Source organism: Amphibalanus amphitrite, unplaced genomic scaffold (genome assembly GCF_019059575.1).
Source record: "Amphibalanus amphitrite isolate SeventyFive unplaced genomic scaffold, NRLGWU_Aamphi_draft 000130F_arrow, whole genome shotgun sequence".
NCBI lineage: Eukaryota > Metazoa > Arthropoda > Thecostraca > Balanomorpha > Balanidae > Amphibalanus > Amphibalanus amphitrite.
The window spans coordinates 965,465-990,897 of record NW_024881625.1 but is presented as its reverse complement, the minus strand read 5'-3'; the positions used below and the strand labels follow the sequence as shown (position 1 = coordinate 990,897).

Sequence of the window (25,433 nt, the reverse complement as noted above, 5' to 3'; positions counted from 1 at the left end):
GCGGGCTGTCCTTAGCAGGGATCAGTCTGCTCGATAGGTGGCAGCACTTTCGGGCGGTCGCGCAATACAATGGGAATTCCGCGGAGTTGCCGATCCAGGTAGTAGGTAATCCATGATCAAAGATATCGGGTTCGAATCCCGGCGGGTTGGCGGCGTTTTCCTCCTTGAACGCCGCCACTGGAGGGTAATTTACCCTCCAGCTGATTTGGACACCCTACCAGCGGATATTTTTACTCGCAGAAAGCGAGTTCCCAACCCACGCAGCGCAGGTAATACGCCATGTGCGGATTGTGTACCCGCTGCGAACGGGTAGGTTGCCTTCTGTGTGTGGGTTGAGTCCCCATCCTATGCGGGTTAGGTACACAATATACTCGGGTTGACAGCCTGCGATTTTCGGGTAAACGCACCCGCTGGTAGAGTGTCAAATTAGGTGGTGGGTAGGTGTACCCGCCAGCAGCAGGTTTTACTCGCTGTACGCGGGTTGAATTGTTTTCAGTGTAACAGGAAACGTTACTACAACGTTGTCACAACGTCGTGTTTCGGTAAGTTGCGAAATTACGTTTTAATTACGTTGTAGCAACGTTCTGAACGTTGTGAAGCCATGGTTTGGTCCGAAAGTCGTGGTAAAACGTCGTGACAACGTTTTATTGGTACGTTGCAGCAACCGCGCACTTGCAGCATTATACATATTTTGATAATGCATGGTGACATATATGGCCATATAATGCATTTCCTTTGACTTTCAATGCGCATATTCAGTTTTCATCGTTAAATTTGAAATATTTTAACACTTGGACTGTTCACGTTGTCAGCTGGTGGTCGCCAACACCTTGTTAAAACGGTTTTTCACAACCTTGACATTATAGGTACTGAATAATTAGCGGTGTTTTTACAAGTAAATTCTGATACCTTTCTCCCTATCTCTCTCTAATATATATATATATATATATATATATATATATATATATATATATATATATATATATATATATATATATATATATATATATATATATATATATATATAACATGTGTAAATTGCAAAGCGTCATTGGCATGTTTTGCAACATCACAGGCGGAGCTAGAGGCTTGCAACTATTCCTATGTAAACGCGGCTGTTATCCGCGGCTGCCAGCAACCCACGCGGGCCGCCACTCAGGCGAACGGTGGCTCGCGCCCTGACCTCGCCTGAGGGGCCGTGACGTCAGTGTCACCGGCCGGCGTTCAGAGCCAGCCAGCCGAGCCGCAGTCTACGCGGCGCGAGCGAGCAGTGAGGGCCGGCGGCGGGCGCGGCTGAGATAGCTGGAAGATGAAAGATAGCGCCAGTTGTCTGCGTTTGATGCGATTGTTGTTTTGACTGGTAAGTCAAAGTACCATTTACGAGCAGCATTTGCAAGATTGTGCCTTGTAGTATCGTGCGGTCTAGGCTATAGTTCATTGTAGCTCTAGCCTCTAAGGTGTTGACATGTTTGATCTAGCCTGTCGCACTGTTACGGAAAGTGGTGCAGGTATTTTTGTGATTTTTTCATGAATTGAATGTCTGATTTTCCCTCATGTCTTCCCGCAGACGTCCTGCAACTCGTCAGCGCGCCTTGCGGCAGGCCCTGTCGGCAATGCGGTAGCGAAGTGGCTGTCCGGAATCTGCGACCGGAACGGGGGGTGCGCAGACCGTCTAGTCAGGCACTGCCAGCTGCCTAGGGACATCGAGGCCGCAAATGAGCCGGTGCCTAACGGTCCGCCGAGTGATCCTCCCAGCGAGGGTTGGTGAAGAAGTGAACTTCCACCAGTTCTGGCGTGCTAGCGGCTAGCGTCAGAGCCGGTAGAACCCAATTCCGTCCCACGCCCCCATGGGGCGCCCCTGGGCCCCATGCTCCATCACCGATGCCGCCGCCGTCGTTTTGTTTGTTTGTTGTAAATTGACCTGTATGATGTATTGAAATATACACTTCTTACATGCCTTTTTTACAAGTCTAGAGAACGGGAAGAGAGCGTCGGAAACACATTCTGAGTATGTTGCGAACACGTTGAGAGGGCGTTGCGAAAATGTTTAGGACGTTTACTCAGGGTCGCAGGGACGGCAATGCGAAGTAGCGACAACGTGGTGCGCACGTGATAAAAACGTCGCAGAGACGTTGCCAAAGCGTTCTATACTCCTTGTAGTCACGTTGCGGAAACGTGGTGACAACGTTCCAGAAACACTGTTGGTACGTTACAGAAAACATTTCATAACGTTGGCGGGACGTTGTAAGAACAGTTTTGGGACGTCACGGCCACGTTACAGAAACGTTGTGATGACATTCAAATGCATGGTCGGATGACGTTGTCACGCCGTTGTCTGGAGTCTACAAAATTACGTTGTCACAACGATAAATCGGGACGTTGTGGTAACCATTTGACAACGTTTAACCCTCGCCCGCACATGGGGGGGGGGTGGTTGCCACCCCCCCCCCCCCCAGGTAGTCTTTCTGCTCTGCACTCGACATTTTTAGAGCTAGAAGGCTGATTTTTCGTATAGCTGCTCCTCTATCCTTTCTTGATGTCCACTGAAAATTTCAAGTTTCTGTGATTTTTGGTTTCGGAGATATGACCTTGTTTTTCAGGTCATGTCATGACCCAAATGGCCAATTCTCAACATCTTGCGTTTGCCATGGGCCTTATGAGCTATTGACACCCTGATTTCGGCTTTTTTTGCCAGTCTTACCTCCCACCTATCATGGAACATGTTGTTCGACGATGTACAGGGGTCAAGGTCAGGGTCAAGGTCAACCTAGGTCATCTAAGATAATTGCGTTTTAGGCAAGCTGAATTTACTTTTTTTGAAGTTTTTTGACTGCATTGTTGGTAAAAGCTTCTCAGATCATGATTTCATGTAATATGGACCCAAAAACAATCGGTGCACACATCAGTATACACACAGACACACACAGACATACAAACACATATAATTGACCGTGACCTAACTTGACCTGAAATGACCTCAGCAGCAAAATTCTGGTCGGGTAGTGTGACAAAGAGGTTCTAGCTGGCTTGGCACCAGAAAACAGCATCGTCATCGGTATTTGATAAGCAGCACACTTGATATCCAACGATGACCCAAAACAGCAACATTTTTTAGTTTGACCTGACCTGGAAGGTCAATGACTGACCTGAGAAGGTAAAACTGGGTATCATTGGATTCGTCTCTTCCCAAAGAATCTTTTTGGTCTTTACAGCTAAGCTCTATCTCCAACAGGAACGAAATGGCGCGGGGGGGTGGCAACCACCCCCCCCCCCCATGTGCGTTCTAGGATGGGAAAATGGCATGTGCGGGCGAGGGTTAAACGACGTTGTAACAACGGCAAATTGTTAGCTGGGCAGGGGCCGGCAAGGTCTCTCAGGTCCGTTTTTGACAAGGCTGTTATTTACGTCAGGTGTGAGCCTTTTGCCACGAGCAGAGGGCCCTTTCAAGCCTTTTGAGGGCCGTTTAAAGTCTCTTGAGTTCCCTTTGAGGCCTTCAAGGGCCCTTTGAGCAGTCGAGGGGTTGAGGGGGCCTCTTGACGTCAGCTGAGGACCGTTGGACGCCAACTGAGGATCGTTTGGGGCCTTCTGATGGCCATTAGACGCCAACTGAGGGCCCTCTGACACCAACTGGGCCCTCTGACACCAACTGGGGCCCTCTGACACCAGCTAAGGGCCCTTTAGTTTGACGCCAGCTCAGGGCCCTGACAACAGCTGGGAGACTGAGAGCCTTTCGTGACCATCTGAGGAACCGGTGACCCCATCTGTGGGCCCTTTGAGGCCTTTTGAGGGCCATTGAAATTTCACCACAATCACCCTGGCTGCGTACTGGGCATTTTATGGACTCATATGGGCCTGCTGTGAAACGAGATAGGCCCTCCCGGTCTTTTCAATCATTATTTCATCTAATTTTTACACGGTCTTCGACGGTCTAAGGATTAGGGGCCAATTTAAGGCGGCCTTCGGCCGCCTCAAATGGGCCCCTATATAATCCTTCGAGTTGGGACACCCTACTCGAATGGGGGGCACGGGCCCGTGTGCCGCCCCCCCCCCTTGTGTGCGCCCTTGCATGTAGTATTTGGGCTGTAAACGAACTCCGACATTGTGGCGCCATATTTGGGGGTGTTTTGCGTTTCCAAGAGCAATTCCACCTATTTCCGTAAAACCATAACGACGTAATTAGACAAAAATTCTTAGAATGGCAATGCGGGGTAATTTGGCCAGGGCTAGTGGAGCAGCTTTCCCGGTGCTGTCAGGATCGCCATGCTGGGACCAGAGTAGCTGGGACAGCCGAGTTGCTAAGCTCGCATGGTGCCGAGCTGCTTGGGTTCACAGCCGCCGGCGGTGGCATTGCGGCACAGTCGGCCTTCTAAGGGCTACTGACTGGTCAAGACACTGCACAACGCAATACGACTAAGAAGCCAGGGATTTGCTCAAATCAAACTGATAGTCGTATCTGCAGTTCGCAAAAAGTATGGAACACGTGTTAGCGGACATGCAAAGGCTACAAGATGTAAGGGTTTGATACTGAGTTGAGCTATTTCATTGTTGAATTGAAATTAGTCGATTATTCCTTAGCTAAAATAAAAACTGACATTTTTTCCAAACAGTGCACCCTCACTAATCTTAAGTTACATTGTGAAAATATCTTTGACAAATTAATGCGAATGTTTCATTGAGCAGTGTGTGCAAAGGAAGCGCATTATCAGCTATGCAGGAAAATGTTAAATCACTGAGAAGACCTGAGTTAAAGCCATTCGAATATAAGTCAGCACCGAGTCAGCCTTAAAAAGTGCTTATAGGACGCACGTCATTGTTGACGCTGAAGCTGACTTGTCCGAACATCAAATCCAGGCCTCAAATGAGCACCGCCCAAATTACCCCACCCCACCGGCCAAAAAAAAAAAAACCTGCTAGCGGGGTAATTTGACCGCTTTGCAGACCTTTGTAAAAGTCAATATCTAAGTACAAGTAGTTAATCTATCATTTTCAGTTTATTGTAAGGCAAAGTAAAATGAATGTGACACCTGCCAGCGTTGAGAGAGTGCGGAAATATGTCGCCATTTGGAGATACAACGCTTTCTAAAAAAAACGGCCAAGTTGCCCCATCCTCCCCTACGTTGAGTGACCACACGCTGAGCTCGGAGGTAATTGGTCGAAAAATTGAATGGGCATGACACCGCTCACCACACCCAGCGCCCTCTACGACGTGGAAAACGAGCTTTCAGTCCCAGCACAGCGCCACTTAGCCACTGGCACTGGCACTGCTGAACCATACCCATTAATCATTACTCAATCATATCCAAACGGACATCGCTACAGCTACAATAACCAATCAACCATCAACAGGCACGTACCTGAGATTTGGCAAAGGTCCGTCAATGCTTCCGAAAGGTAGCGTAACTCTAGACTGGTATGCCGAGCAGTTTCTGTAAAATAACTTTACTCCGGAGCGGGCACGTCCTCAGAGAGCTCTGTGAGCCAGCACACGGTTCGCATACCCGGTATTATAGCTTCAGGAAGCGAAATATCGCCGTCTAACGGATAAATGTATTAACTAGCAGTAAAAGCATCACATAAATATGGACTCGATGAGGTCTACTACACCATGATCATCATATCCGCCGTGAATCAGTCGGCAGCCAGCGTCACCTGCTGGCGGCATTGGAAAGGTGAGCCCCCCCCCCCCCCCCCCAGTACCAGCTGACCAGTCGGCTCGGTCGGCGGCGGCGCTGTCCCCTCCCCTCCCCCTCCCTCCCACGCCGTTTGATCACATATCGCCCACGCTCCCCTCCCCTTCACGGATACAAAAGCACGTTTAGGTCCACAAAGTACCGCTCCCGCCCGGCCGGCGGCCCGGGGCGTAACGGAAGAAACGCCTACTGGCCGCGGCCGCCCAGCGACTTGTCCATGAACTTCTTACGGGAGAAGCAGAGCCACCACTTGGACGGCTTGCCGTCCTCGGTGCTGAAGACCTTCTCGGCGATCCGCAGGCCGGTCTCTTGGCGCAGCTGGGTCAGGTACTGGCGCATCTGGTCTGTGAAACACAGAACAGACGTGAGTAACAAACAAACACAGGGGCGCAGCCGGGTCAGGTACTGGCGCATCTGGTCTGTGAAACACAGAACAGACGTGAGTAACAAACACAGCGAGTGCGAGAGTGACTGGTCTGTTACGTGGCGAAACGGGTGCGAAATAAAAGTGCTTCTATACCGCGTAGCTAAGCCTCGGTCACGATTAGACAGGTGCCGTAATCGCTAAAGTAGCATATGATCCACACAATGTGAAGGACCTGACGAAATTTTATATGGTACTACGCTTCTTTGAGCATGATTGTACTCAATAAAAATGGTAAAATTGACCTTATGCTCATAACATCAGAGAAATTCATTGGACTTTTTTCAACGAATTCCTCCGATATTATGAGCATAAGGTCAATTTTACCATTTTTATTGACCTGACTTAACATACACGATGAAAGTAACAACAGAATGCTCACTGCTCGGTATTCTTAAAACGGTCCCACTCGGCTTCAGGAGCCATGCCTACGCCATACAAAAGCGAGGAGATCGACGAGGTAAAACACCACTCGATCACTTCCAGGACGTGTTACTAGCAGATCCTACCCACCGCGTCGGTCATCCAGACTCGTCTGACTGTAGCTCAGTCCGTACAGCCGCCTCCCCCACACCCCTGACCTCATGCCATCCCACCAGCGCGTGGGCACTGACCGGCCTCGGTATCGTCCTTGGGCTTCCCGTAGACGGAGTTCAGCGGGAAGCCGGCCTCTCCGGGGATGTCGAACCGCGAGATGGCCAGCGTGTACATCTCCTGCAGGGCGGCGTTCTTGTTGGCGCACTTCTGCAGCTTCTTCAGACACTCGGTGATGTAGAGGGTTAGGTAGATGAGCGTGCGGTCCGCCTCGCTCTGAAACAAACAGCGGCACTCAGTCACCCTCATATGAAGAGCACCATAAGTATCAACCATTACATAACACAGTAATTCAGCACTATTTCCAACCAGGTGTTTCCACATGCAGAGTCTGAAACTGAGGAGAGTTATACACAAATAGCTATAGCGAGGCATTTTATTGGTAAATCTGGTAAAAGTCCTACACATACCTTGATCTCATACGTCCTGAAGAAGACATTGGCCTTGAAGTATCCTATTGCCTCGTCAATGATGTCTGAGTCTGTTGCACGTGGTGCAGGGCCTCGGTACTGGGTCCGCACCGGCAGCAGGGCCATGTTGGCCACCAGGCCTGGTGGGCTGGTGTACTGAGAGTGGTAAGCCTGCAAGACAGGCAGCCCATGGCAACCATTAGTAGCATCTAGTACGAGTCTACATATTTTCCTCATTTGCTTGAGCGTCTCAATCTACATTTGTACAGCCATATCTAGGTAGGTAGGTACCTTTGCCGTATTTAACTAATAAACATTATTAAATATCAGACAGGATTTGTATTTAAAAAACTAGCCTTCACAGTTCGCAGCCCTATTTTTATTACCTATGTAAGTGTCTAGTCAAAAATCAACTGAAATTGAAAAAAAAAAAACTAAATTTGCAGAAGCCTATGATACATTATTACAGCTAAGATACGTACCGGCATGATAAGATATTGACTGAAATGTGTGACTAGGCCCAAGCCCAAACTAAGCCAACAATCCTATCTTACAGCTCCTCAGCAGTCGCATAAAATGACACCGAAAAACAACAAAAAAAGCCTGAATTCCCCGAAGTAAGATGATCGAAATACGCCTCAGGCGCGCCACTTTTGGTTGTGGAATATGTAAGTGTTCGGAATTTGGCTTGTGACGGCTCTAGCGTCTGTTTTTTTTCATGGTAATTTGAATTCATATCAGTAAAAGAAACTGCAAAGAAAATTGATGTTTTTTGGGTCATCTTGTACTATTTTGATGCCTTGAAAAATTATTGTATTGAATACTTCCCAAAAAAGAAACAAAATACATAAATTAACGTCATCAAATATGGCGTAGCTCATATCAAAATCCTGCTATCGAACAGGACTGAGGGCGAGGCCGGCAGTCCCTTGCTGATATCGCTGGCCGCTGCTATCGACTTCCTGCCTTCCTGCGCTTCCTGCATCTCTGCCGTTTTTTCCCCGACACCGCTCATGACGTTGATGCAGCTGGTGTTTCCCAATATCTCGAGTCTCTGAGGGTCAGAATACATACAAAATATTACAACACCACTTACAAATGCGAGGCGTGTGACAATTCAAAAGCTTTCGTCGATTACGTCAAAGCTTCCCCATTGCCCAGGGTACCGCCCGCTCGACGCTCCGTGAAACCTCGGAACAATGAAGGGGCATCCACCAAATACAGGCGGCACATTATCCAAACTCATATATTCTGGAGGACATTGTACAAGCACGGCTCCAAATCTGGCGAAAATACGGCGCTATATGTGTGTGATGTGGTCGTGGCCAGTCCGGGACACCGTACACTAGTCGCGTCGGCCGGTACGCTGCGAGGGGACCCGCCCCGTTGCCGTGCCTGGCAGTACTGCGGCACATTGCGCCGTTCAGGTGCTCCCTCACACGGGCCGGGACGCTCTGTCAGGTGAGCGCCGTAAACCAACACCTATCCATATCTCCAGCGGTTCGCTAAGGTCATATAACAACTTCGTACACACGCGCGCACACGCACCTACTTGGGCAATATAACCCACGGACACATGAATGCATAGGCACCGAAACACGGAGAAACAAAACGCACGAGAGCTTGCTCCAACGCACAACAGAGAGGAAGTGGCCGGGCCGGTGGCGGGCTGAGGTGAGCGCGGTTGGTTAGTCTGTCTGCTGCTCACTGCTGCGCGGCCGGGCCGGCTCGGCGTCCCCGCCACCGGCCCCGGGCGGCGCGTCACTCAGCACGGCGGCCGGCGGCCTCTCACGTGGGCACGCCGTCGCGGCGGCTGAACTTTTTGATGCGTTTCCACTCGCCGGTGGAGTAGTTCATTTGGAAGTGGGTCTCGGCCACCATGGGCACCAGGCCGGCGCCCTCACTCGGCTGCAGCGTCTCCGGGTCCTCCGATAGCTTGATGGTGACCACGTTACCCAGGTGAGGGCACGGGTTGTCTGCGCACACACGAACACACAATCCGTCAGTGGCGCGCATAGAACGTGAGCTGATTCAGCGCTAGCCGACCGAGCATCGTCGGACGAGGGCGCCCTTTTCATGGGCAATTAATATGGCGTCCGTTACTTTACTAATGTATCGTCCCTCAGATCTATTTAGCCTTTTCGCTCGTCCCATATAAGCCACCGTGATATATCCCATCTACCTTCGCTCCATCTCTTCCCTACACTGGACCGCGCACCCTCCGCGCACCCTCCGCCCCCCCCCCCCCTCCCCCCGCCCATAACGTCTCCTACGTAGGACAACCCCTAACCTCCCCTGACTGCTCCCCGGCCCCTAGCCTCACTTGCAGTGAAAAGCCCTCCCGGCCTGCCCGCCACCCGTCACCGTCCGCTCACCCCTGGAGCCGGCGATGAAGCCCAGGATGAGCGCCTTCTCGGGCCGTGTGACCTTATTGGCCGTGCGGAACATCTCCTGCGCCTCGAGCATCTGCTCGCGGGTCAGCGTCAGCCCTCGACGCTGCGTGTTCGCCTGCCGGAGTCGCCAGTCAGTGTCACAACAGCGCGCCGCCAACAGCGCTACAGACAGCGACCTCACCTAAAGTCGGGCGGTGAAAACGAATGAACGCAACCGAATAGTGGTGTTTATTCAAGTCATGACACCAAGGGTATATTGCAGTGCTACTGCATTTAGTACTACACATTTAGTGATCATTTTGATCAGACAGTCAGAGTCGATTGATATTACAAGTCAGCAAAAGCCGCCAAGACTGGCATATGACTTGTATGAATTCAATTATAAAGAACTCACATCTGAGGGCTGTTCACGGACCCTGTGTGCGGTCGGACCGCACACAGTCTCCAAGCTCCGCCCACTGCGTCCCTACGTCAGCCTTCCGTCACCGCACACAGCGATGTGGCCGGTCGGGACTGGCCACAGCGGACCGTCCACCGCACGCAGCCGTGACGTCAGAACCGCCTACCCATCCCCTACCCCATGGATGAAGCCTACCCCCACGCCTGCTGGACGCAGCGCACACACCGCACGCAGCTGGCAGTGTGCCGGGTGCCCGTGAACTGGTCTGGTTTGATAGCAGAGCTTGTGAACTTATTCTGCCTTAAGCTATACTCATTAGCCATCATTGGGTGGCATTTCAAAGTGAATCTTCTACCATCGATCCCGTGTTAGCGCCGGCACAGTCCCAATCACGGCTCACCTGCGGCTGGGCGATGATGGCCACCTGCTGCTGCTGCTGCTGCTGCTGCTGCTGCTGCTGCGGCTGCTGGGCGGCCACCGGCTGCTGGCTGCTGTACTCAGCCACCCGCGGAACCAGCACGTGCTGCTGACACGTACACAAACACACACCGTCAGTCACGGACATCAGGACGTGTGGTCTCCACTGGTGAAACAGGCGACTACACTTTAGGCATATCTCTACAAATTCACTAGCGCCATGTGCAGCACTTATTGGCCAATCGAAAATCCCGGACAGGATAGATACCCTTGGACACTCAAATCCGCCGCGGCGCACCATAGCTCATTCCCGCGCTCGCGACTAGGTTCCGCTCTGGTCTATCGTCGCCAGGCGTTCAGGCCGTACCTGCACCTGCTGCCCGGGCTGCTCGGGCTGCTGCTGCTGCTGGTACGGCTGCGGCGGCTGCACGGCCGGCTGCGACGGCTCGTACGCCGGCGGCTGCGACTGGTACATGGACTGGGCGGAGACGAGCCCGGCCGCCGGCGCCGCCTGCGTCGGCCGCGACACGCCGTCTGACGGAGGAACGACCGTCAGCGGGACAGAAACGTAGGTACGAAAATAAAATGGAGTCAGGCAGACCAGAAATTTAGCTGAAACTCAAACAGGAAAATAGTTTTCCATAGCGGATCTTGTCGCCTCTACAGAAGAAAATTATTCCAGTGTCGGCAGCATTTGAGAAATGTCCACGCCCTCAATGATGCTAGGAAATTCGCAAAAATCGTTTCGCCTCTCGAAAAGGTGATAACTGACAACAAAGTGATGTTGGACTCATCGGACGCAACACAAGCTGGCGCAATGCTGAACGCAGAACATCACCCGCCTCCCCGCCTCGTATATAGGTAGAGAGTATGGTGCCGTGTGGATTCCCGGGCCCGCTGGTCGGCACAGCCGCCCACTCACTGGTGGCCGGCGTGGGCGTCGCCTGTGGAGTCTGCGGCGGCGGCTCGGCGGCCGCCACCGGCGCCGGAGTCGGCGGGTTGGCCGACAGCAGACCGGCCGCGTAGTCGGGCGTGGCCGGTACCCGCTCCTCGGCCGGCTTCTGGCGCTTGGAGGCCGGCGCGCCGGCCGCAGCCGGGGCCGGCGCCGCCTCCTTCGGCTGCTCCTCGTCCTCTGTGGGTTCATCAGGTCAGAGGATGGGTCAGGGGACGGGTCAGGGAAGGGCCAGGGGACGAGTCAGGGGACGGGTCAGGTAACAGCAGACGCCATGTCCTCTGATGGTCACACAGTTATGACGGGCCACGTTAGTTCAGACACCATCACCGTCATAGCAAACCGGTGTGACTGGAGCAAGGCGCAGCTGAAGGGGGTCTCCTTAAAGGTGACGTTGTTTATGACCGCATGCATGTAAACAAAATCGTGGAGGGCCCCAAGAATTAATTTTGTTCGCATTTTGCTCAATGAAGGACAGAATTATCGGCCGCAGATTCGTCTACCAACAACCCAATTTCCTCAACCCAATTTGCTTACAACACACAACATTCATTACTGATACATTATTACGAATGAAAAAGCTTTAAACTCAATGCCAAAACATGACAGCCTATAGCGCCTATAGCATTATAGGACATGAGCGCACCGATTTGGCGCCAAAGCGGCGTCGCCAGCGCATACCACTATGCCCCGGTGGGACAATGTGCCACTCGGCCGGCCGGGCAGGGCACTCACCTGGCAGCTTTTTCCGTTTGTTTTTGCCCTGCTGCAGTTGCGCCTGGAAGCCGATGGGCTGTTCGTTGATGTCGAGCATTTTGACGCGCCCCTCCTTGCGTCCGGCCGGGGTGCGGGGCAGCCGGGAGGCCGGGGCGCCGGCGGCCGCCGATAGGCGCGACAGGTTACTGGTGCCGGTGAACCCGCCGGAGGGCAGCCGGCTCGGGATGCCGCGCAGAGGGGCTGAGAGTACGGCGGCAGTCAGCACACAGACACACTTAGTAGACGGCACTGACGCATACGGCCAGCACACACAGACGGTAAGGACACTGTATATCAGACACCTCGAGCGGATTCCGACAACTATCTTATTTGTTGGTAACAAGGAACCAGCTGGGGGGGGGGGGGGGGGTCACATAATACTCGCTGCCATGTAGCTGAAGTTTTTCAATACTCATCCCGCTATAAGTGCCAAAACTAAACAGATGTTAACAAAAATACTCCTAGACAAAGCGATGTATTCAAGCGCTGAGTCATTTTCGGTTCAACTATTCTCGGCTGGCTGCGGCACTCACCGGAGTTGTCCATTTTCCGCGGCATTCCCCGCGAGCGGACCGGAACCGAGGGCACCACCGTCTTCTTCAGCTGCGCGCTGATGTCCTGCGCCTTCTGCAGCAGCTCCAGCTTCAGCGCCGCCGACTTGGGCTTCCGGCGCAGCGAGAAGTGCTTCTCCGGCTGCGGCTGATCGTCAGGGACAGGAGGCGGGGGTGAGACTTGGCTGGTGGGCAGCGAACGATCGGTAACTAACCAACGAAACAACGGAGCCCGTGCAACAAATCATAGGCATGGGCTTTGCGAGGGGAATTCCGACCCCTTCTATTGCATTGTGGCATTTTATCATGTTGCATTGATGTGGAAAACAAATAAAGAAATCGAAAATAAATTTTGATTTAAGATGCAAGGATTGTATTACATACAATGAAATTAATTAAAGTAGAAGCACGGATCCGTATGAAGCCAAAGTTCTGTTGCGTTTTCATTAAAGCTAATCAACGAATCAGGGCCTGGTAATGTCTCATAACTTTGAGTACACACACATTCAAAACAGCACGTATCTGTATAACCGGACGTGGGCTGAGGATTGTGAGGAGCCCAGTTCATCCTGCGCCACGACACCCTCCGGATGCCCAGTCGCAGTGCCTGACTGAGACCCAGTGTCGGCGGGCGCCCCACCATCCCGGGCGGAGGGACCGGAAGGGCAGCCCCGCTGGAGGGCGCAGGGAGGGCGCCACTCACCAGCTGGCCGGTGGTGGCCGCCAGCGCCGCCCGGTTCAGGTAGTGACACTCCAGGGGCAGCAGATCGACGTCCAGTGTCTTCCGCACTGCAAACAACGCAGCAGGCGGCCAACGTCAAACGGCAATCCACAAATACTACACTACAGTGGTAACACAGGCGCATACGTTGTGATGCTAGGAATTATCAGCGCTAGAGAACGTGAAACTTTCGGTCTTAGCTGGTCCCACATATCCACCGAGGACAAGAAAATATGAATAAATTCTTCCTTTATGGATATTTGAAATACATTTGTGACAAATAGATGGCAAATTGACAATACAGTGAACTAGAGGAGCCTACAAACTAATGCAAAGATAGTAGACAGATTGGTTAAAATTAGGCGGGTGTATTATCTATACCTTAGCAGTTACCACCATAAAATGAGCAAAATTATCATATAGCAGAGCATCTGCGTTCCAAACATACCATATGCAGTCTAGAACACTTTCTCTTTTGGAATATATGATCACCTGAAGCGTCCTCGAGACTCACCCAGCTTCTGCAGCTCCTGAATCAGGTCACCGAAGATCTTCCTATTCTCCTCGACATTGCCGATTTCCGTGTTGAAATTCCCCGTTGCCGGGAATGTTTTCATGACCTCAGCCAGCATTGATACCCATTGGTCTGAGTCCAGAGCAGCAATCTCGAGGATCTCCTCGATGTCGACTTTCCACTGAAACAAGGGTCGGATAGTCAGCTAACAACACTAACGAGTGTAGCTGATTCGCTAGTATTAGTTTCTAACCGGCGACAGATTGTGTAGATTCTCCAGCGCCACTAGCTCTGCCGTCCAAAGGCAAAAGCGCATATGTCGGGTCAGGTCATCACCCGACATATGCGTTTTTGCCTTTGGACGGCAGAGCTTAGCAGACAGCAGCAACAAAGGGCAATCAAGCAACCAGTTTCATTAAGAACCTAGCTTGCAACGCTCTATCGTCATCACCCAAACATCATCAGGACAGCTCAAACAGTCTCATTTCAGGGGCTCCAGGAAACTTGTATCTTTAAGCTAAAATTATGCCCAGCGCAACCGGGTCCAACATTCCTAAAACGTTGCTTTGCTGCTCGCTCCTGCGTTCCTCTGAAACACAACTTCCATTGCTTGCAGCTCGATTATCCTATTTAAACCTGTTAAGTGCTGGTGGTCTGAATTTTTTGTGGAGTGCTGCGGGGCGCGTTTGTACGCTCCCCCTACTAACTCGGCTTCTGGGTCACGTAGCGACACGCGGTAAGTGGTATAGAAAGAGCGTAATTACGAAAAAAGTACTTGAATCATTTATCAGGCCAGGTCAAATATCAAGGCCACGAGAGGTCTGCAAATGTTAAATTTCGCCTATTCAAACAATTTTTGATAAATTGACTCATAATTCAGGAATAATAGAGCATCCATGATAGAGCTACAGCGCCGCGGAAAAGTGCATTTGAAGGCTCTTTCAACATTCTTTCAGATTTTCCACAAAAAAATACAAAAAAGCATTACCAGGGCTACCAAATGCACTTTTATGAGGTACTGTAGCCTGCAGCTCCATTCATTTTCGAGTTATGCATCAATTTGTGGAAAATTATCAACTTGAATGGAAAATTATCAACCATCAAGATAACATAATGCATACCTTGTGAGAATTATGAGAACTACAAAAATGAATAAAAGTGCATTTGATGGCTTTCCAGTACCTATCGTGGGTAACCCACACCACCGCAGGGGCAATATTACACTCATGAGATTTAAGGTAAACTTAATGATCCATCTTTCCAGCACAAGTGACATGTAACCATCTAACATCAAAGGGAAACCAGGGCCCGGTTCAAGTGTCTGTGACTGCCATGGCTTTCGTGCTTAAAAAGGTGGGGCTTATCCAGTGGCCTATCAGGATGGCAGAAACTCTTGTGTATGTTGACTGATTGGCCACTAGCTAAGCCCAGCCTTTTACACCGCAGGAGCTGTAGCACTAGCAGCCACAGACACTTGAACAGGACGCCCATCTTTCGCCATAGCGCTAAATTGTGACACATCAACACAGTTTCCATGGTCTCAAAATTTTGCTAGCAGAGCCCACCTAGGGTATTAACATGCATTAGTCACACGTTGTTAAGTTGCCAAAATAAACATAGACTTACTTCTTCTAAGTTCCTTCTTGGAGTGTGAAGAAGTGCCAAAAGAAGCTTCAATTTTACTTGTGTTTGCAAATTTACAAAACACTCACGAATGTTTCTCAGTACTGAGACATTCAGCTGTGAGCATATCGATCCATTAATCCATGTATCGTTAGATGTTCCTAATTTATTATGAAGCCAAAGCGAAGTATCACTGTCCCTGACATTAGACATGACTCCGCGGTCACCGCCGCCCAGCAAACACAACCAACTACGAACGAATCTGCAGGATAACTGGCGCAAAACAATTTGGCTCGCTCCAGCTTCGTTGATTCACGTTCGTCAATATGGCAGTAGCTTATTTTCTATAGTTAGATCAAGGCCCTATATACCAGGTAAGGACACCAGCCGTTTGACCTTGAACGCCGCCGGCCGGCCGATGACGTCATTGGAGGCAAGCCGGCTCGGCGGACACACAAGGCGAATGCATAACGGAGGGGCGTTGGAACGTTGCGGGAGCCGGGGAGATATTTTAATGTGGTTGCATACCACCATTGTTATGTTGATTGATCTACAGACTGCAATCTTTTAAACCTCGATGCATCCTAGGCCTGGATGGTGCGTACATTCGTGGAACGATCACCCCGTCCGACGTCCGTGGTCGAAGCTGTCATATAGTATTAAAGACACTAAGACGGCCGACGGGTGCAATAACGGCGATCTGATCCCGTCTCTGGCGAATCTAGAGGGGTCGTAAAGGCCGAATCTGACCGTCTATTTTTAGGGAAACGGGGTGGGTGAATTGACAACCGATGGCTTAAGAGATGATGAGAAGGGATCCCGTCGTCGATTGTTGTTTGACAGACAACACATGTTGTACTGCATATTTACGTCTGGACAACGAGTTGCGTTGGAGAGGCCGGAAATAGTGGCGATTTCAGGACCGCAAGAATGGACCGTCATTGGAATGATTCTTTTTTAAACCGTGCACTGTTTTCGGCCGGAATTTAATAGTTACTACAAAATATTTTGTAATTACGTTTCCACCAAGAACGAATGCCATCAGGGCTAAATTTTTAATACTATTGCATTTTGTCAAGAAGCATATAGTGCTGTTATATTGCAGTTTTAGCGCGTTTGTTACAAAATATGAAGCGAATAATAAGCGTCAGTGTAATTCATCAAGTCAAGTGAAGTGAACTTGAGGGAAAGCTATGCTAATTGCTCTTGTCCATCCACTAAAATTTATTAAATATTTTGCTTTGTGTATTCCAAAAGGAGAGGGAACTATTTCATTTGTGCCTTCATGTCAGAATTGAAGGTGGATCATTAAATTTTCAACGCAGTTTACAAACAAGTATTTGGTCTTTCTCGTTTATAAGCAGTGGCTAAGAAAAGGTTGATCAATCCTGAAGTTCATTCATCGTACCTCAACTTGACAGCAAGATCCCCCAAGGACAAAGGATATATTGTATACATGTCCTGTAAATCAAAACAAACAAGCATTTGGTCTTTCTCGTATATAAGCAGTGGCTAAGAAAAGGTTGATCAATCCTGAAGTTCAGTCATCATACCTCAACTTGGCAGCAAGATCCCCCTAGGACAGAGGATATATTGTAAACCTGTCCTGTTAATCAAAACATTTTGTGCCTTCAAAGGCAATTAAGTTATCTGTGGTGTGTTCGGAGTTAGGCTATATGGCCGTTTTTGTTGTATGTTTATGTGGAGATTGAATATAACTGTGACCCTGTGCTTGTTTGTATACTTACGGTCAAACAGGGAACAGCACATTCACATAACATACTCTACTCACCTAGCACCTAACTCTGACTCATAGCTGTACCCTGCAGGATCTGTACTTGTTCATGTCTCGAGCATTAACAAAGCACTAAAGTAGCTTAGTAATCATTTCCCACATTTTCTGAGCATCTAACATGACATACAGCAGTGTAGAGCAGCTTCAGAGAAGAAACACTTTAAATGCACAGACTCACACCAGCCACCCAATGAGCCAGTTCCTCAGTTGACTGTTTCCCTGGACACATGGCTTGGCAATGTGAGCTAACTTTTGGCAAGTTTAAGGTTAGCAGGTAAGATTGAGTTAGGGTGAGTACCTACCTATAACTGGGTGCTACTGCCATGCAGGTCTTGGGTAGGATGCAAATATGTGTGATGATTGAGGTTAGGTCAGCCGTCAGGTTAGTCAGGTTCAGGTATGCTCATTGCTCAGGTCACATTTTTATGGACATTTGGCAAATTAAAAAACTAACAATCTGATCTAAGCTAACCCGACTAAACATACACAACTACTGACTATAGGAACTGAGCACCTACCTACTTGTGCCTACATCTCATACCATGTCAAAGTAGAGTTCCTTGGTGGAAGAAGATTACCCTCAGTACTTTTTATCCCAGCCCTGTGAAGAAAACTAATACTTCTAAGTTCTAAGCTCTGAGTCACTGCTGGCCATCCACAGGAAGAAACGCTGAGACTGAGAGCTTTGCCATTGTATATTGGACCAATAATGACTATCACGAATGACTATGAACACATAATATGATCACATCATTGCATGGATTGTCACATTGACAATTTTACTACAATCCTTTTTTAAAGAAATACAGTGATGATGATTAACATCAAAATCAACATAAAGTGGATTTAGTGATCCAAGCTTTCTCCTCCAGTAGCAATGGAATGATTGCATGTTTCATTTGCCAGACACTGAGTACTGATGCACATTACAATCTGCATAGCATCTAAGCATAGTAAGCATAGTAAAACTGCCCAAGTCCATTCATTCTAGATTTTAACTTGATAGTTAGCACTAATTTATCTTGCTGCTGTAAGTTACCATTCAATATTCATACCAATACATCAATATGCGCTCATCAGTCAACATTTTCTGGCATGATCCTGCTCAGCGTGCTCTTCAGTATTGCTCCAAGGTCTGCAATATTATAGCTCGTTTTTGGACAATAAGCTCTTTTAATTTTACTTTTTCTTGCTTATATATGAGCCCGATCAACTTGCGTTTATCAACCGAAATTTCACAACTTGTTCAACTTGATATTGATATTGCTCAGTAGTCAGGACCTCTGTCAGCCTCCTGGATACTTCAGATTGTTTTCAGTCAACATGCTTCTTAAATATGATATAAGTCAATCTTAAGGGATTCAAAACATCCAACAAAACGATGTACCTACAAGAGCAAGAAAACCACCAGATAAACTAAAAAATGGCCTTGGAACAGAGCCAAGTTGTGTGCTCCATTTGTTTGTTTACAATGATTGTAGTGCTGGTGTATTTTTAGGACTCTGAACGTCGGCTATATAAAAAATGAAACGTTTTTACAAAAGTTGTAAGGCAAGTAATATTTATCTGAAAGAACTAAAATATTCAAAAGCCAAACACTATGAAATACATGAATCGGAACGAAAAAGTAACCCAAAAGTCCAGCCTAATCACCGGCTCCTAAAACTGCAACACAATCAGCACTTTTCCCCGCAACTCGTTGTCCAGACGTAAATATGCTGTTGTACTGGGCGTATGACCATCAGAGGTAATGCCTGAACGTAGGCAAGCATAATTGTTCTGTCATACTGTTTAGGAATATAGAATGGTAATGGAGATTATTGAGGATATGATCTCTACATTACAGGAATTCACTAATTACTACGGCCCATAGGGGCACCGCCGGAGCTGTTGTTTTGCCATCGGTCCCAGGCAACTCCAGGGAGCTGCAGTACCCGGCGGCCAAAGCGGCCACCTCGTCGACTCGCAGGTCCTGTGGGATTCCGTGATGCTTTAGTGCTTCACCCACAGAAGCACGGGCATAGCAGTAGGATGTGGGGCTAGGTGTCTGTCCACCTCTTCATTGAAAGAACAACGTATACAGCGCCTGGTCCCGCCGAAGCTCGGTATCGACCGTCACTTATTCACAACTGGCGGATCCAGGAAGCGGTCTTGGACACTGCGGGGGCTTACCCCAAAAAGGTTTCTCGGAATTAATTTAAAAAAAACTCGGATTTCGATTCCTTGCGCACTGCTGTGCAGTGTGATTAACCAACATTTCCTCAGAAAAGTTGTGAAGTTTTCTCTGATTCTCGAAAAGCGATTTCGGGCGCTGCCAATGTGGGGGAAGACATTTGCCCCAAATGCCTTCCCCTGGATCCGCCAGTGGGTTGCCCCACTCCGAGCTTGACTAAAAACGTCTTCAAACCCCACCAGAAACCGATGGTAAGGTGAATTTAAATCCAATAACTCATCTCTGTCTGCCAGCCTAAATATACAACACATGGTACGGCACCCGGCCCTGTCTGACCTATGAGCCGATCGCGATATTTTCGGCTTTCCCCATCCCAAGCTCGATTAGAAACGTTCTCCTTCCCCACCCGATTGCTGATGTCAATTCAAATTCAATACCTCATCTCTGTCTGCCCGACCATAACCCATTCATTGCACACCGTTCAGCGCCCCGCCCCGCCAGAAGTATCCTAGCGCGCTGAGCATTTGCCTCCAGCCGCGTCATCGCGAGGCCCCGCGCGGCCCATAAATTAATACATTGCGCGAATAGCCGTGTCACCCCCCTGAGTTAGATATAGAGTAACAGAAATTGGAAAATTAACAGAAATGAGGGCAAAAGCTCTTCTAAACCAATCCTAGACACTGGATGGAGCACAACTAAATCATCGACCCAATAAAGAATTTTTCGTTTTAGGGCGCCTTGGTGTGCATAATAGCCAAATCCACAACCACACGTATGGAAGACGACAGTTTGCCTCGATGACCCTATGACTGAGATCTTTGGCCTAGAGCATTTATGGAGCATTTCAGGAGTAACCGAGCAACCAGCATTATTTTATATAAACCTGCCTTATGCCTAGCCTACCTTTGTATGCTGAAGCTGATTGATACGCTCGAAAGATGTCTGCTTCAATGTGTGCTGTTATGTAGGTATTTTTGGCTTAAAATTGATCAAATTGATAAAATTTATTGATATGTTTGCAGTGCATAGGTGTCTTTGATCGCAAAATGCTTCAAGACCGACTTTCTGCTTTAGACAAACATATCTATAAATTGAAATATGTTACTGCTACTAGATTGACATACGTTCACCAATATACCCTGCGTTCACCAACCAACAAATGGCGCAGAACGGCGCTGTTATTGTCCACTCTGCAGAGAGTTCAGAGCAGTATTTATATAGTTTCAGTTTCAGAGCAGTATTAGTATAGTATTCAATGACCGTGGTTCAGAGTAATGCCATGCTTTAGGTTGATTTTGCACGTGTTTTGTTGCGTCGGACGCGGTAAGTGGTTCATGGAATTATTTTTTTTTTGATATCTTCATGCATAACTATTCTTAAAAGGAATATGAGTAATTGAAATTACATGTTTAAACGTAAGGCAATAAGGAAATTGTCGGGTACAATTTCAGTCGGGCGCACTAGGGTAATTCCGTTCCATATATAGAAACGTTTCTATATTTGGAAACGATGTTCCATATATAGAAACGCTTGTTCCAAATATGGAAACGCTGCGTTTCTATATTTGGAAACGGTAGGTGTATGCTCACCTGTTTGACGATCTTCGCAAGCTCTGGCGAAATTTCGCACAAAACGGTTTCCACCAGTGACAAGCCAACATTTGAGTTTATAATCGCAAGGAGGCCCGAAGAAATCCATGGTGGCCCTTGGTAATGACGACGATTTGATTTCCGGTTTGTGTAAAATGTAGAAGAAATTGCGAATAAGAGAAAAACTTCTATTAAGGTTTCCCTTCAAATATGACGTCCAGAACCCGATTTGGGCTGATTTTTGGCAGAATATTGGCTAATTTGGGCTAAATAGATGTTTTAAGTTTTGGCGAAATTGATGTGTCATTTTCACCCGAGTGCTTCCTTGTTGCCACTAGATGGCATTCCACCATCTAGAAAGTTATATAACGCATCTTGCTTTAAAATAAATCGTCCGGAAGGTTGGCGTTTCTATTTATGGAACGAGCGTTTCTATATATGGAACAAAAAACATTTCAAATATAGAAACGTTTCCAAATATAGAAACGTTTCTATATATGGAACGGAATTACCCTAGTGCGCCCGACTGATTTGAGTACAATAACATATTCGATTCAATATTATCCGATTCATATTCGATTGATAACGATTCAATGAGGAAATGCTGACTGCGATGCATGTCTTCCATTTTTAGTAAGTATTGTCTGATAAGCTTATCATTGTGTTCTGCCTCGGGGAAAATGCTGTCGCTTGGATTTTCTCTATTGGCAAATTATTTACGAGAAGATACGCTAAGCATGTCCAGTAGGTATTTAGGAGAGTTGTTTGTTGGATAATTATTTCTGTCTCGTTTCTTACCTCTTTGGGCATGTTTGCGAATATAAAGTGGCCAAAGTCAGACCAGAAAATGGGTTTGGGGGTAGGTGAGGTTTTGGCACTAAAGGCTGGCAATGCCTATGGGAGCCTGCCCCCCCCCCCCCCCCACACACACACACACATTCAAAAATGTTCCTATGCCCAAACAGGTGTATTGAGCTGGTTTGTCTGCAATCTGGGCACCTAAAAAGTACTGATCTTTTACTTCAAATTCCACTTCCTACAGAGCAAGCTCCCCAGTTTATTGTCATATGGAGGCTAAAAGCTGGTCATAAGAAATGCTGCCAGAGCTATGGCAGTTCATCATTCATTAGCCAATAGCTGTCCTCTGCAAAGTCAGCTTTTATATCAAAAGCTATCACCAGTAGGGTCATCACCGAGGACATACAAATTGTCCCCTCTCAATTCTACTGAGGCAAGAAATTTGCATGGGCAGTTGTTTCACACCCTACATCCAACAACAATTGTACACAGCTTTATACTTTTGGTCCCATTCCAGTTTGAGGGTCCCATTCCAGTTGGGGTAGCTAGGGACTTATGAGAGCTTAAAGGATGCCTTGCCAAGGACGCATCTCCAGTCCTGTAGGCAAAGTCATTGTGGGCATTGGCGAAATCCAGCTGCCTGCACTTCTGGACCACAGTAGACCAGGGCTGCAGCCTAAGGTTGAGCGGCTTCAGCCTCTTAAGGTCGACCTTAAAATCACGAGCTTTGCCATTTGACTCACCGCGGTATTACACCCTTGACATGTGCGGCTTTCGAGCGTCTCTCGTAAACGGTTGCGGGCCAACCAGCGCCTAATTGTCAAGCTGACGTTCAGTGTTTTGGCAGCCTGAAGCTGGGCCATGGGCCATCTCTCTTGACCATCGCCACCGCACGGTGGCGGATTGATAGCTTGTGCTGTCTTACTATTGGTGATATGTGGTCTCTCTGAACTGGCTGTCTGGACAAGGTTTGCCTCTCGCGGCCAGTACCGGCCGAGGTCAGGTCACCCGCTGGGGTCATGTGATCATGTGACCAGACAGGTGCCCCTGGAGCCGGAGCCGGTAAAATAACTTTTGTTTCACATAGCGTTACATTACATTCTTTCAACACTCGGGAAGGACAGTATAACAAGCGACACCGACCGCACATCGATTTCGGGACACCTTGAATGCAGTGTGCTGTGTGTTGCCGTTTTGCTAACAGATGCTTCTCTTCTTTCACACAGAAAATGGCCGGCGAAGTTGTCGTTGATGCCCTGCCGTACATCGATCAGGGTTATGAAGAGGCGGGTGTGAGGGAGGCTGCTTTGGCCCTGGTTGATGAAGAAACTCGTCGCTATCGCCCGACGAAGAATTATTTGGACCACCTCCCGCCTTTGAATTTATCTCAGTATGAGACTGAGGTGATGCGTGCCGAGTTTGACCGACTGGCCGCCCGCCAGCCCATGGAAATGCTCAGCATGAAGCGGTACGAACTGCCCACTCCTCCGTCTGGAAAGATGACGGACATCAGTGCCTGGAATGAGTGTGTCGATAACTCGATGGCTCAGCTCGAGCACCAGGCCACCAGGATAGAAAATCTGGAGCTGATGATGGACCACGGTTGCGAAGCCTGGAAGATTTACAATGAGGTTCTGGTCAAGATGGCGTCGGATGCACAGAAACAGCTGCAGGATGTCAAAAAGAACATACAAGAGGTGAACTGGAAAAGGAAACAGGCGCAACAGAATGCCGGCGGTGAGTTGAGAAGACTGGAAGAAACTTGGGTCGGCTTAGTGAGCAAGAACTATGAAATCGAACAAGCGTGTGTGAACCTTGAGAGAGAACTCGCAAAGCTGAAGGACGAAATGAGCTTTGTGCAAAGCGAATGAGTGCGCGCCGACCTTATCATTTGGTGTTCATGTGTCGACTTTTTTATTTTGTCTAGGAGCCGGTGGGCTCATTTCACTATTGGACGAGATACGGGGCTAGAACGAGTTCCGCCTGTCCCGGTTGTCGCGACAGTCTGACTTCACCTACTGTGTTCCACTGCTGCTGCAGATGGATTTAATGTTGCACTGTCTGGTCAGCATTGATAAATACATCATCACGAAAGGTATGAAAAACGGGTTAAGAAGTGCTTTGGTGATGGGACGTCGTTTCGTTAGTAATTACAAACAACGAACAAACGTCAAACCGCCTACCTGGATTTTTCGGCTCTGTAATGTTCCGATCCGTCACCTAACTTTATCGCTCTCCGTTGTGCTCCGGACGAGACAGTTAGCGGTATCCGGGAGAATATCGCATTTTAATTATCACCATCATCATCAACCAGTTCACTAACTTTTACGTCAAGCGCACCTATGTTTGCTTATCCCGGCAGGCGGTGGGCCTTCCGCGCGGTGGGGGGGGGGGGGGCATTCCCTGATATCTTTTCCTCGCGTGTTACAGAAAAGCCTCGCTCCTTCGTCGCTCGGTTTTTCAGTAACCCGCTTGGAAAAGATATCCTGATCTTCCACTCGGAGCCATGAAGAATCCTCTATATCTCCGAACCTACTGGACGGATCCGTAAAATTCAAACGGCGTTCGATAGCCCTGTCAAATTTGTCGACTAAACCCGAATTTAATTGACCTTGGGGTCACCAATGACGTCACAGGTCAGGTCAAAGATAAAATGTCACCGTTCACGGGTCTTCTAGGGAATGCGCTATAACATCGAGTAAAACGCATTTTGTCGAAAATCAGCGATAGGGCGTCAGTTGGCTAGCACATATGTTGCTATTAGAGGTCACTGATAATAACAGGTTAGGTCACAGGTCAGGTCACCAATGCAAGGGTCAGCACATGAACCCAACTACTAGGGTTGTGCGATGCATGTTTTATGGCCATTTTTTTCATTTCAAACTCAATGATGTTGGTTATAAGACCATCAGGTATACGGTTTAGGTCACTTTCTGGTGGAGGTCAGGTCAACGTCAGGTCAAATTAAAGGTCAAATTTCAAAGTTGATATTTTTGCATAAAATGGGTATCGATTCGATGCAGCTCGTCACGGGGAGTCTAACGGTGGTCTTTGTTTTGCGCTACGTGGTCTAGAATTGCTTTAAAAAAATGAGTTTGAAAATTTGACGTCATCAATTTTTAACACTTTTTTCGCTATAACTTGGCCAACAAAAGAGGTATCGATCTCAAATTCGGTCTGTGGATAGAAGGCGGTAGAGACTATCACATATATTCCGGTTTTTCGAAATTGAAAACTTTTTGGATATTTTGGCCTATATATTCAAAAAACCTAGTTTTTTTGGGGGGCGGCAAAATTCAAAAAATTCAAATATCCGAGATAGTAGTTTTGTAGCCTTGTTGATTCTACATTTTTTTATCTCAAAAGCATTTTTCTGTATTTCTAAAGCTGTAGGCCTGACAGCTCTTCCCGCAAAACCTTTTTTGGGTCAAAAATGGCGGAAATGATGTCACTCCGACGTCATTAGCGGCCAACCTATCATAGCATTCGGAAAAATTTCTAGTCACATGTGTAAAAGTATTCACGGGAGGGTACTGAATGTTTGGTGACGATCGGCGCAGCGGTTCTGGAGATATATTGAAAAAACTAAAGGGGTGACAAAAAAATAATGCCCCCCCCCCCACCGCCTGGAAG

The 25,433-nt window shown here is 48.3% G+C and overlaps 3 protein-coding genes across 7 annotated transcripts; 1 reads left to right on the top strand and 2 right to left on the bottom strand.

Moving 5' to 3' along the window:
* Positions 1 to 5,529: 5,529 nt before the first annotated feature.
* Positions 5,530 to 7,819, bottom strand: LOC122381949 (actin-related protein 2/3 complex subunit 3-like). The gene is made up of 4 exons (XM_043366737.1): positions 7,601 to 7,819; positions 7,119 to 7,289; positions 6,729 to 6,924; positions 5,530 to 6,034 (listed from the first exon to the last, which is right to left on the bottom strand). The coding sequence occupies exons 1-4, from the start codon at positions 7,604 to 7,606 to the stop codon at positions 5,877 to 5,879; spliced, it is 531 nt and encodes a 176-aa protein (XP_043222672.1). The 5' UTR covers positions 7,607 to 7,819; the 3' UTR covers positions 5,530 to 5,876.
* Positions 7,820 to 8,348: 529 nt separating this feature from the next.
* Positions 8,349 to 15,735, bottom strand: LOC122381946 (negative elongation factor A-like). Of its 3 annotated transcripts, none has more exons than XM_043366733.1 (10): positions 15,449 to 15,735; positions 13,823 to 14,003; positions 13,291 to 13,376; positions 12,570 to 12,735; positions 12,016 to 12,237; positions 11,251 to 11,460; positions 10,696 to 10,862; positions 10,312 to 10,437; positions 9,494 to 9,626; positions 8,349 to 9,094 (listed from the first exon to the last, which is right to left on the bottom strand). In XM_043366733.1, the coding sequence occupies exons 1-10, from the start codon at positions 15,656 to 15,658 to the stop codon at positions 8,907 to 8,909; spliced, it is 1,689 nt and encodes a 562-aa protein (XP_043222668.1). In that variant the 5' UTR covers positions 15,659 to 15,735; the 3' UTR covers positions 8,349 to 8,906. The 3 variants fall into 3 exon arrangements, with proteins under 3 accessions (XP_043222668.1, XP_043222669.1, XP_043222667.1); XM_043366734.1 differs by having other exon boundaries at positions 10,312 to 10,434; positions 15,449 to 15,720; XM_043366732.1 differs by having other exon boundaries at positions 10,702 to 10,862; positions 15,449 to 15,704.
* A 1,776-nt stretch (positions 15,736 to 17,511) lies between these two features.
* On the top strand, positions 17,512 to 23,905 carry LOC122381947 (pre-mRNA-splicing factor SPF27-like). Of its 3 annotated transcripts, none has more exons than XM_043366735.1 (2): positions 17,512 to 17,530; positions 23,027 to 23,905. In XM_043366735.1, the coding sequence occupies exon 2, from the start codon at positions 23,030 to 23,032 to the stop codon at positions 23,669 to 23,671; it is 642 nt and encodes a 213-aa protein (XP_043222670.1). In that variant the 5' UTR covers positions 17,512 to 17,530; positions 23,027 to 23,029; the 3' UTR covers positions 23,672 to 23,905. The 3 variants fall into 3 exon arrangements, 2 of the variants coding, with proteins under 2 accessions (XP_043222670.1, XP_043222671.1); XM_043366736.1 differs by lacking the exon at positions 17,512 to 17,530 and adding an exon at positions 20,724 to 20,736; XR_006256612.1 differs by lacking the exon at positions 17,512 to 17,530 and adding an exon at positions 20,872 to 21,635.
* The last annotated feature ends 1,528 nt before the right edge of the window (positions 23,906 to 25,433 follow it).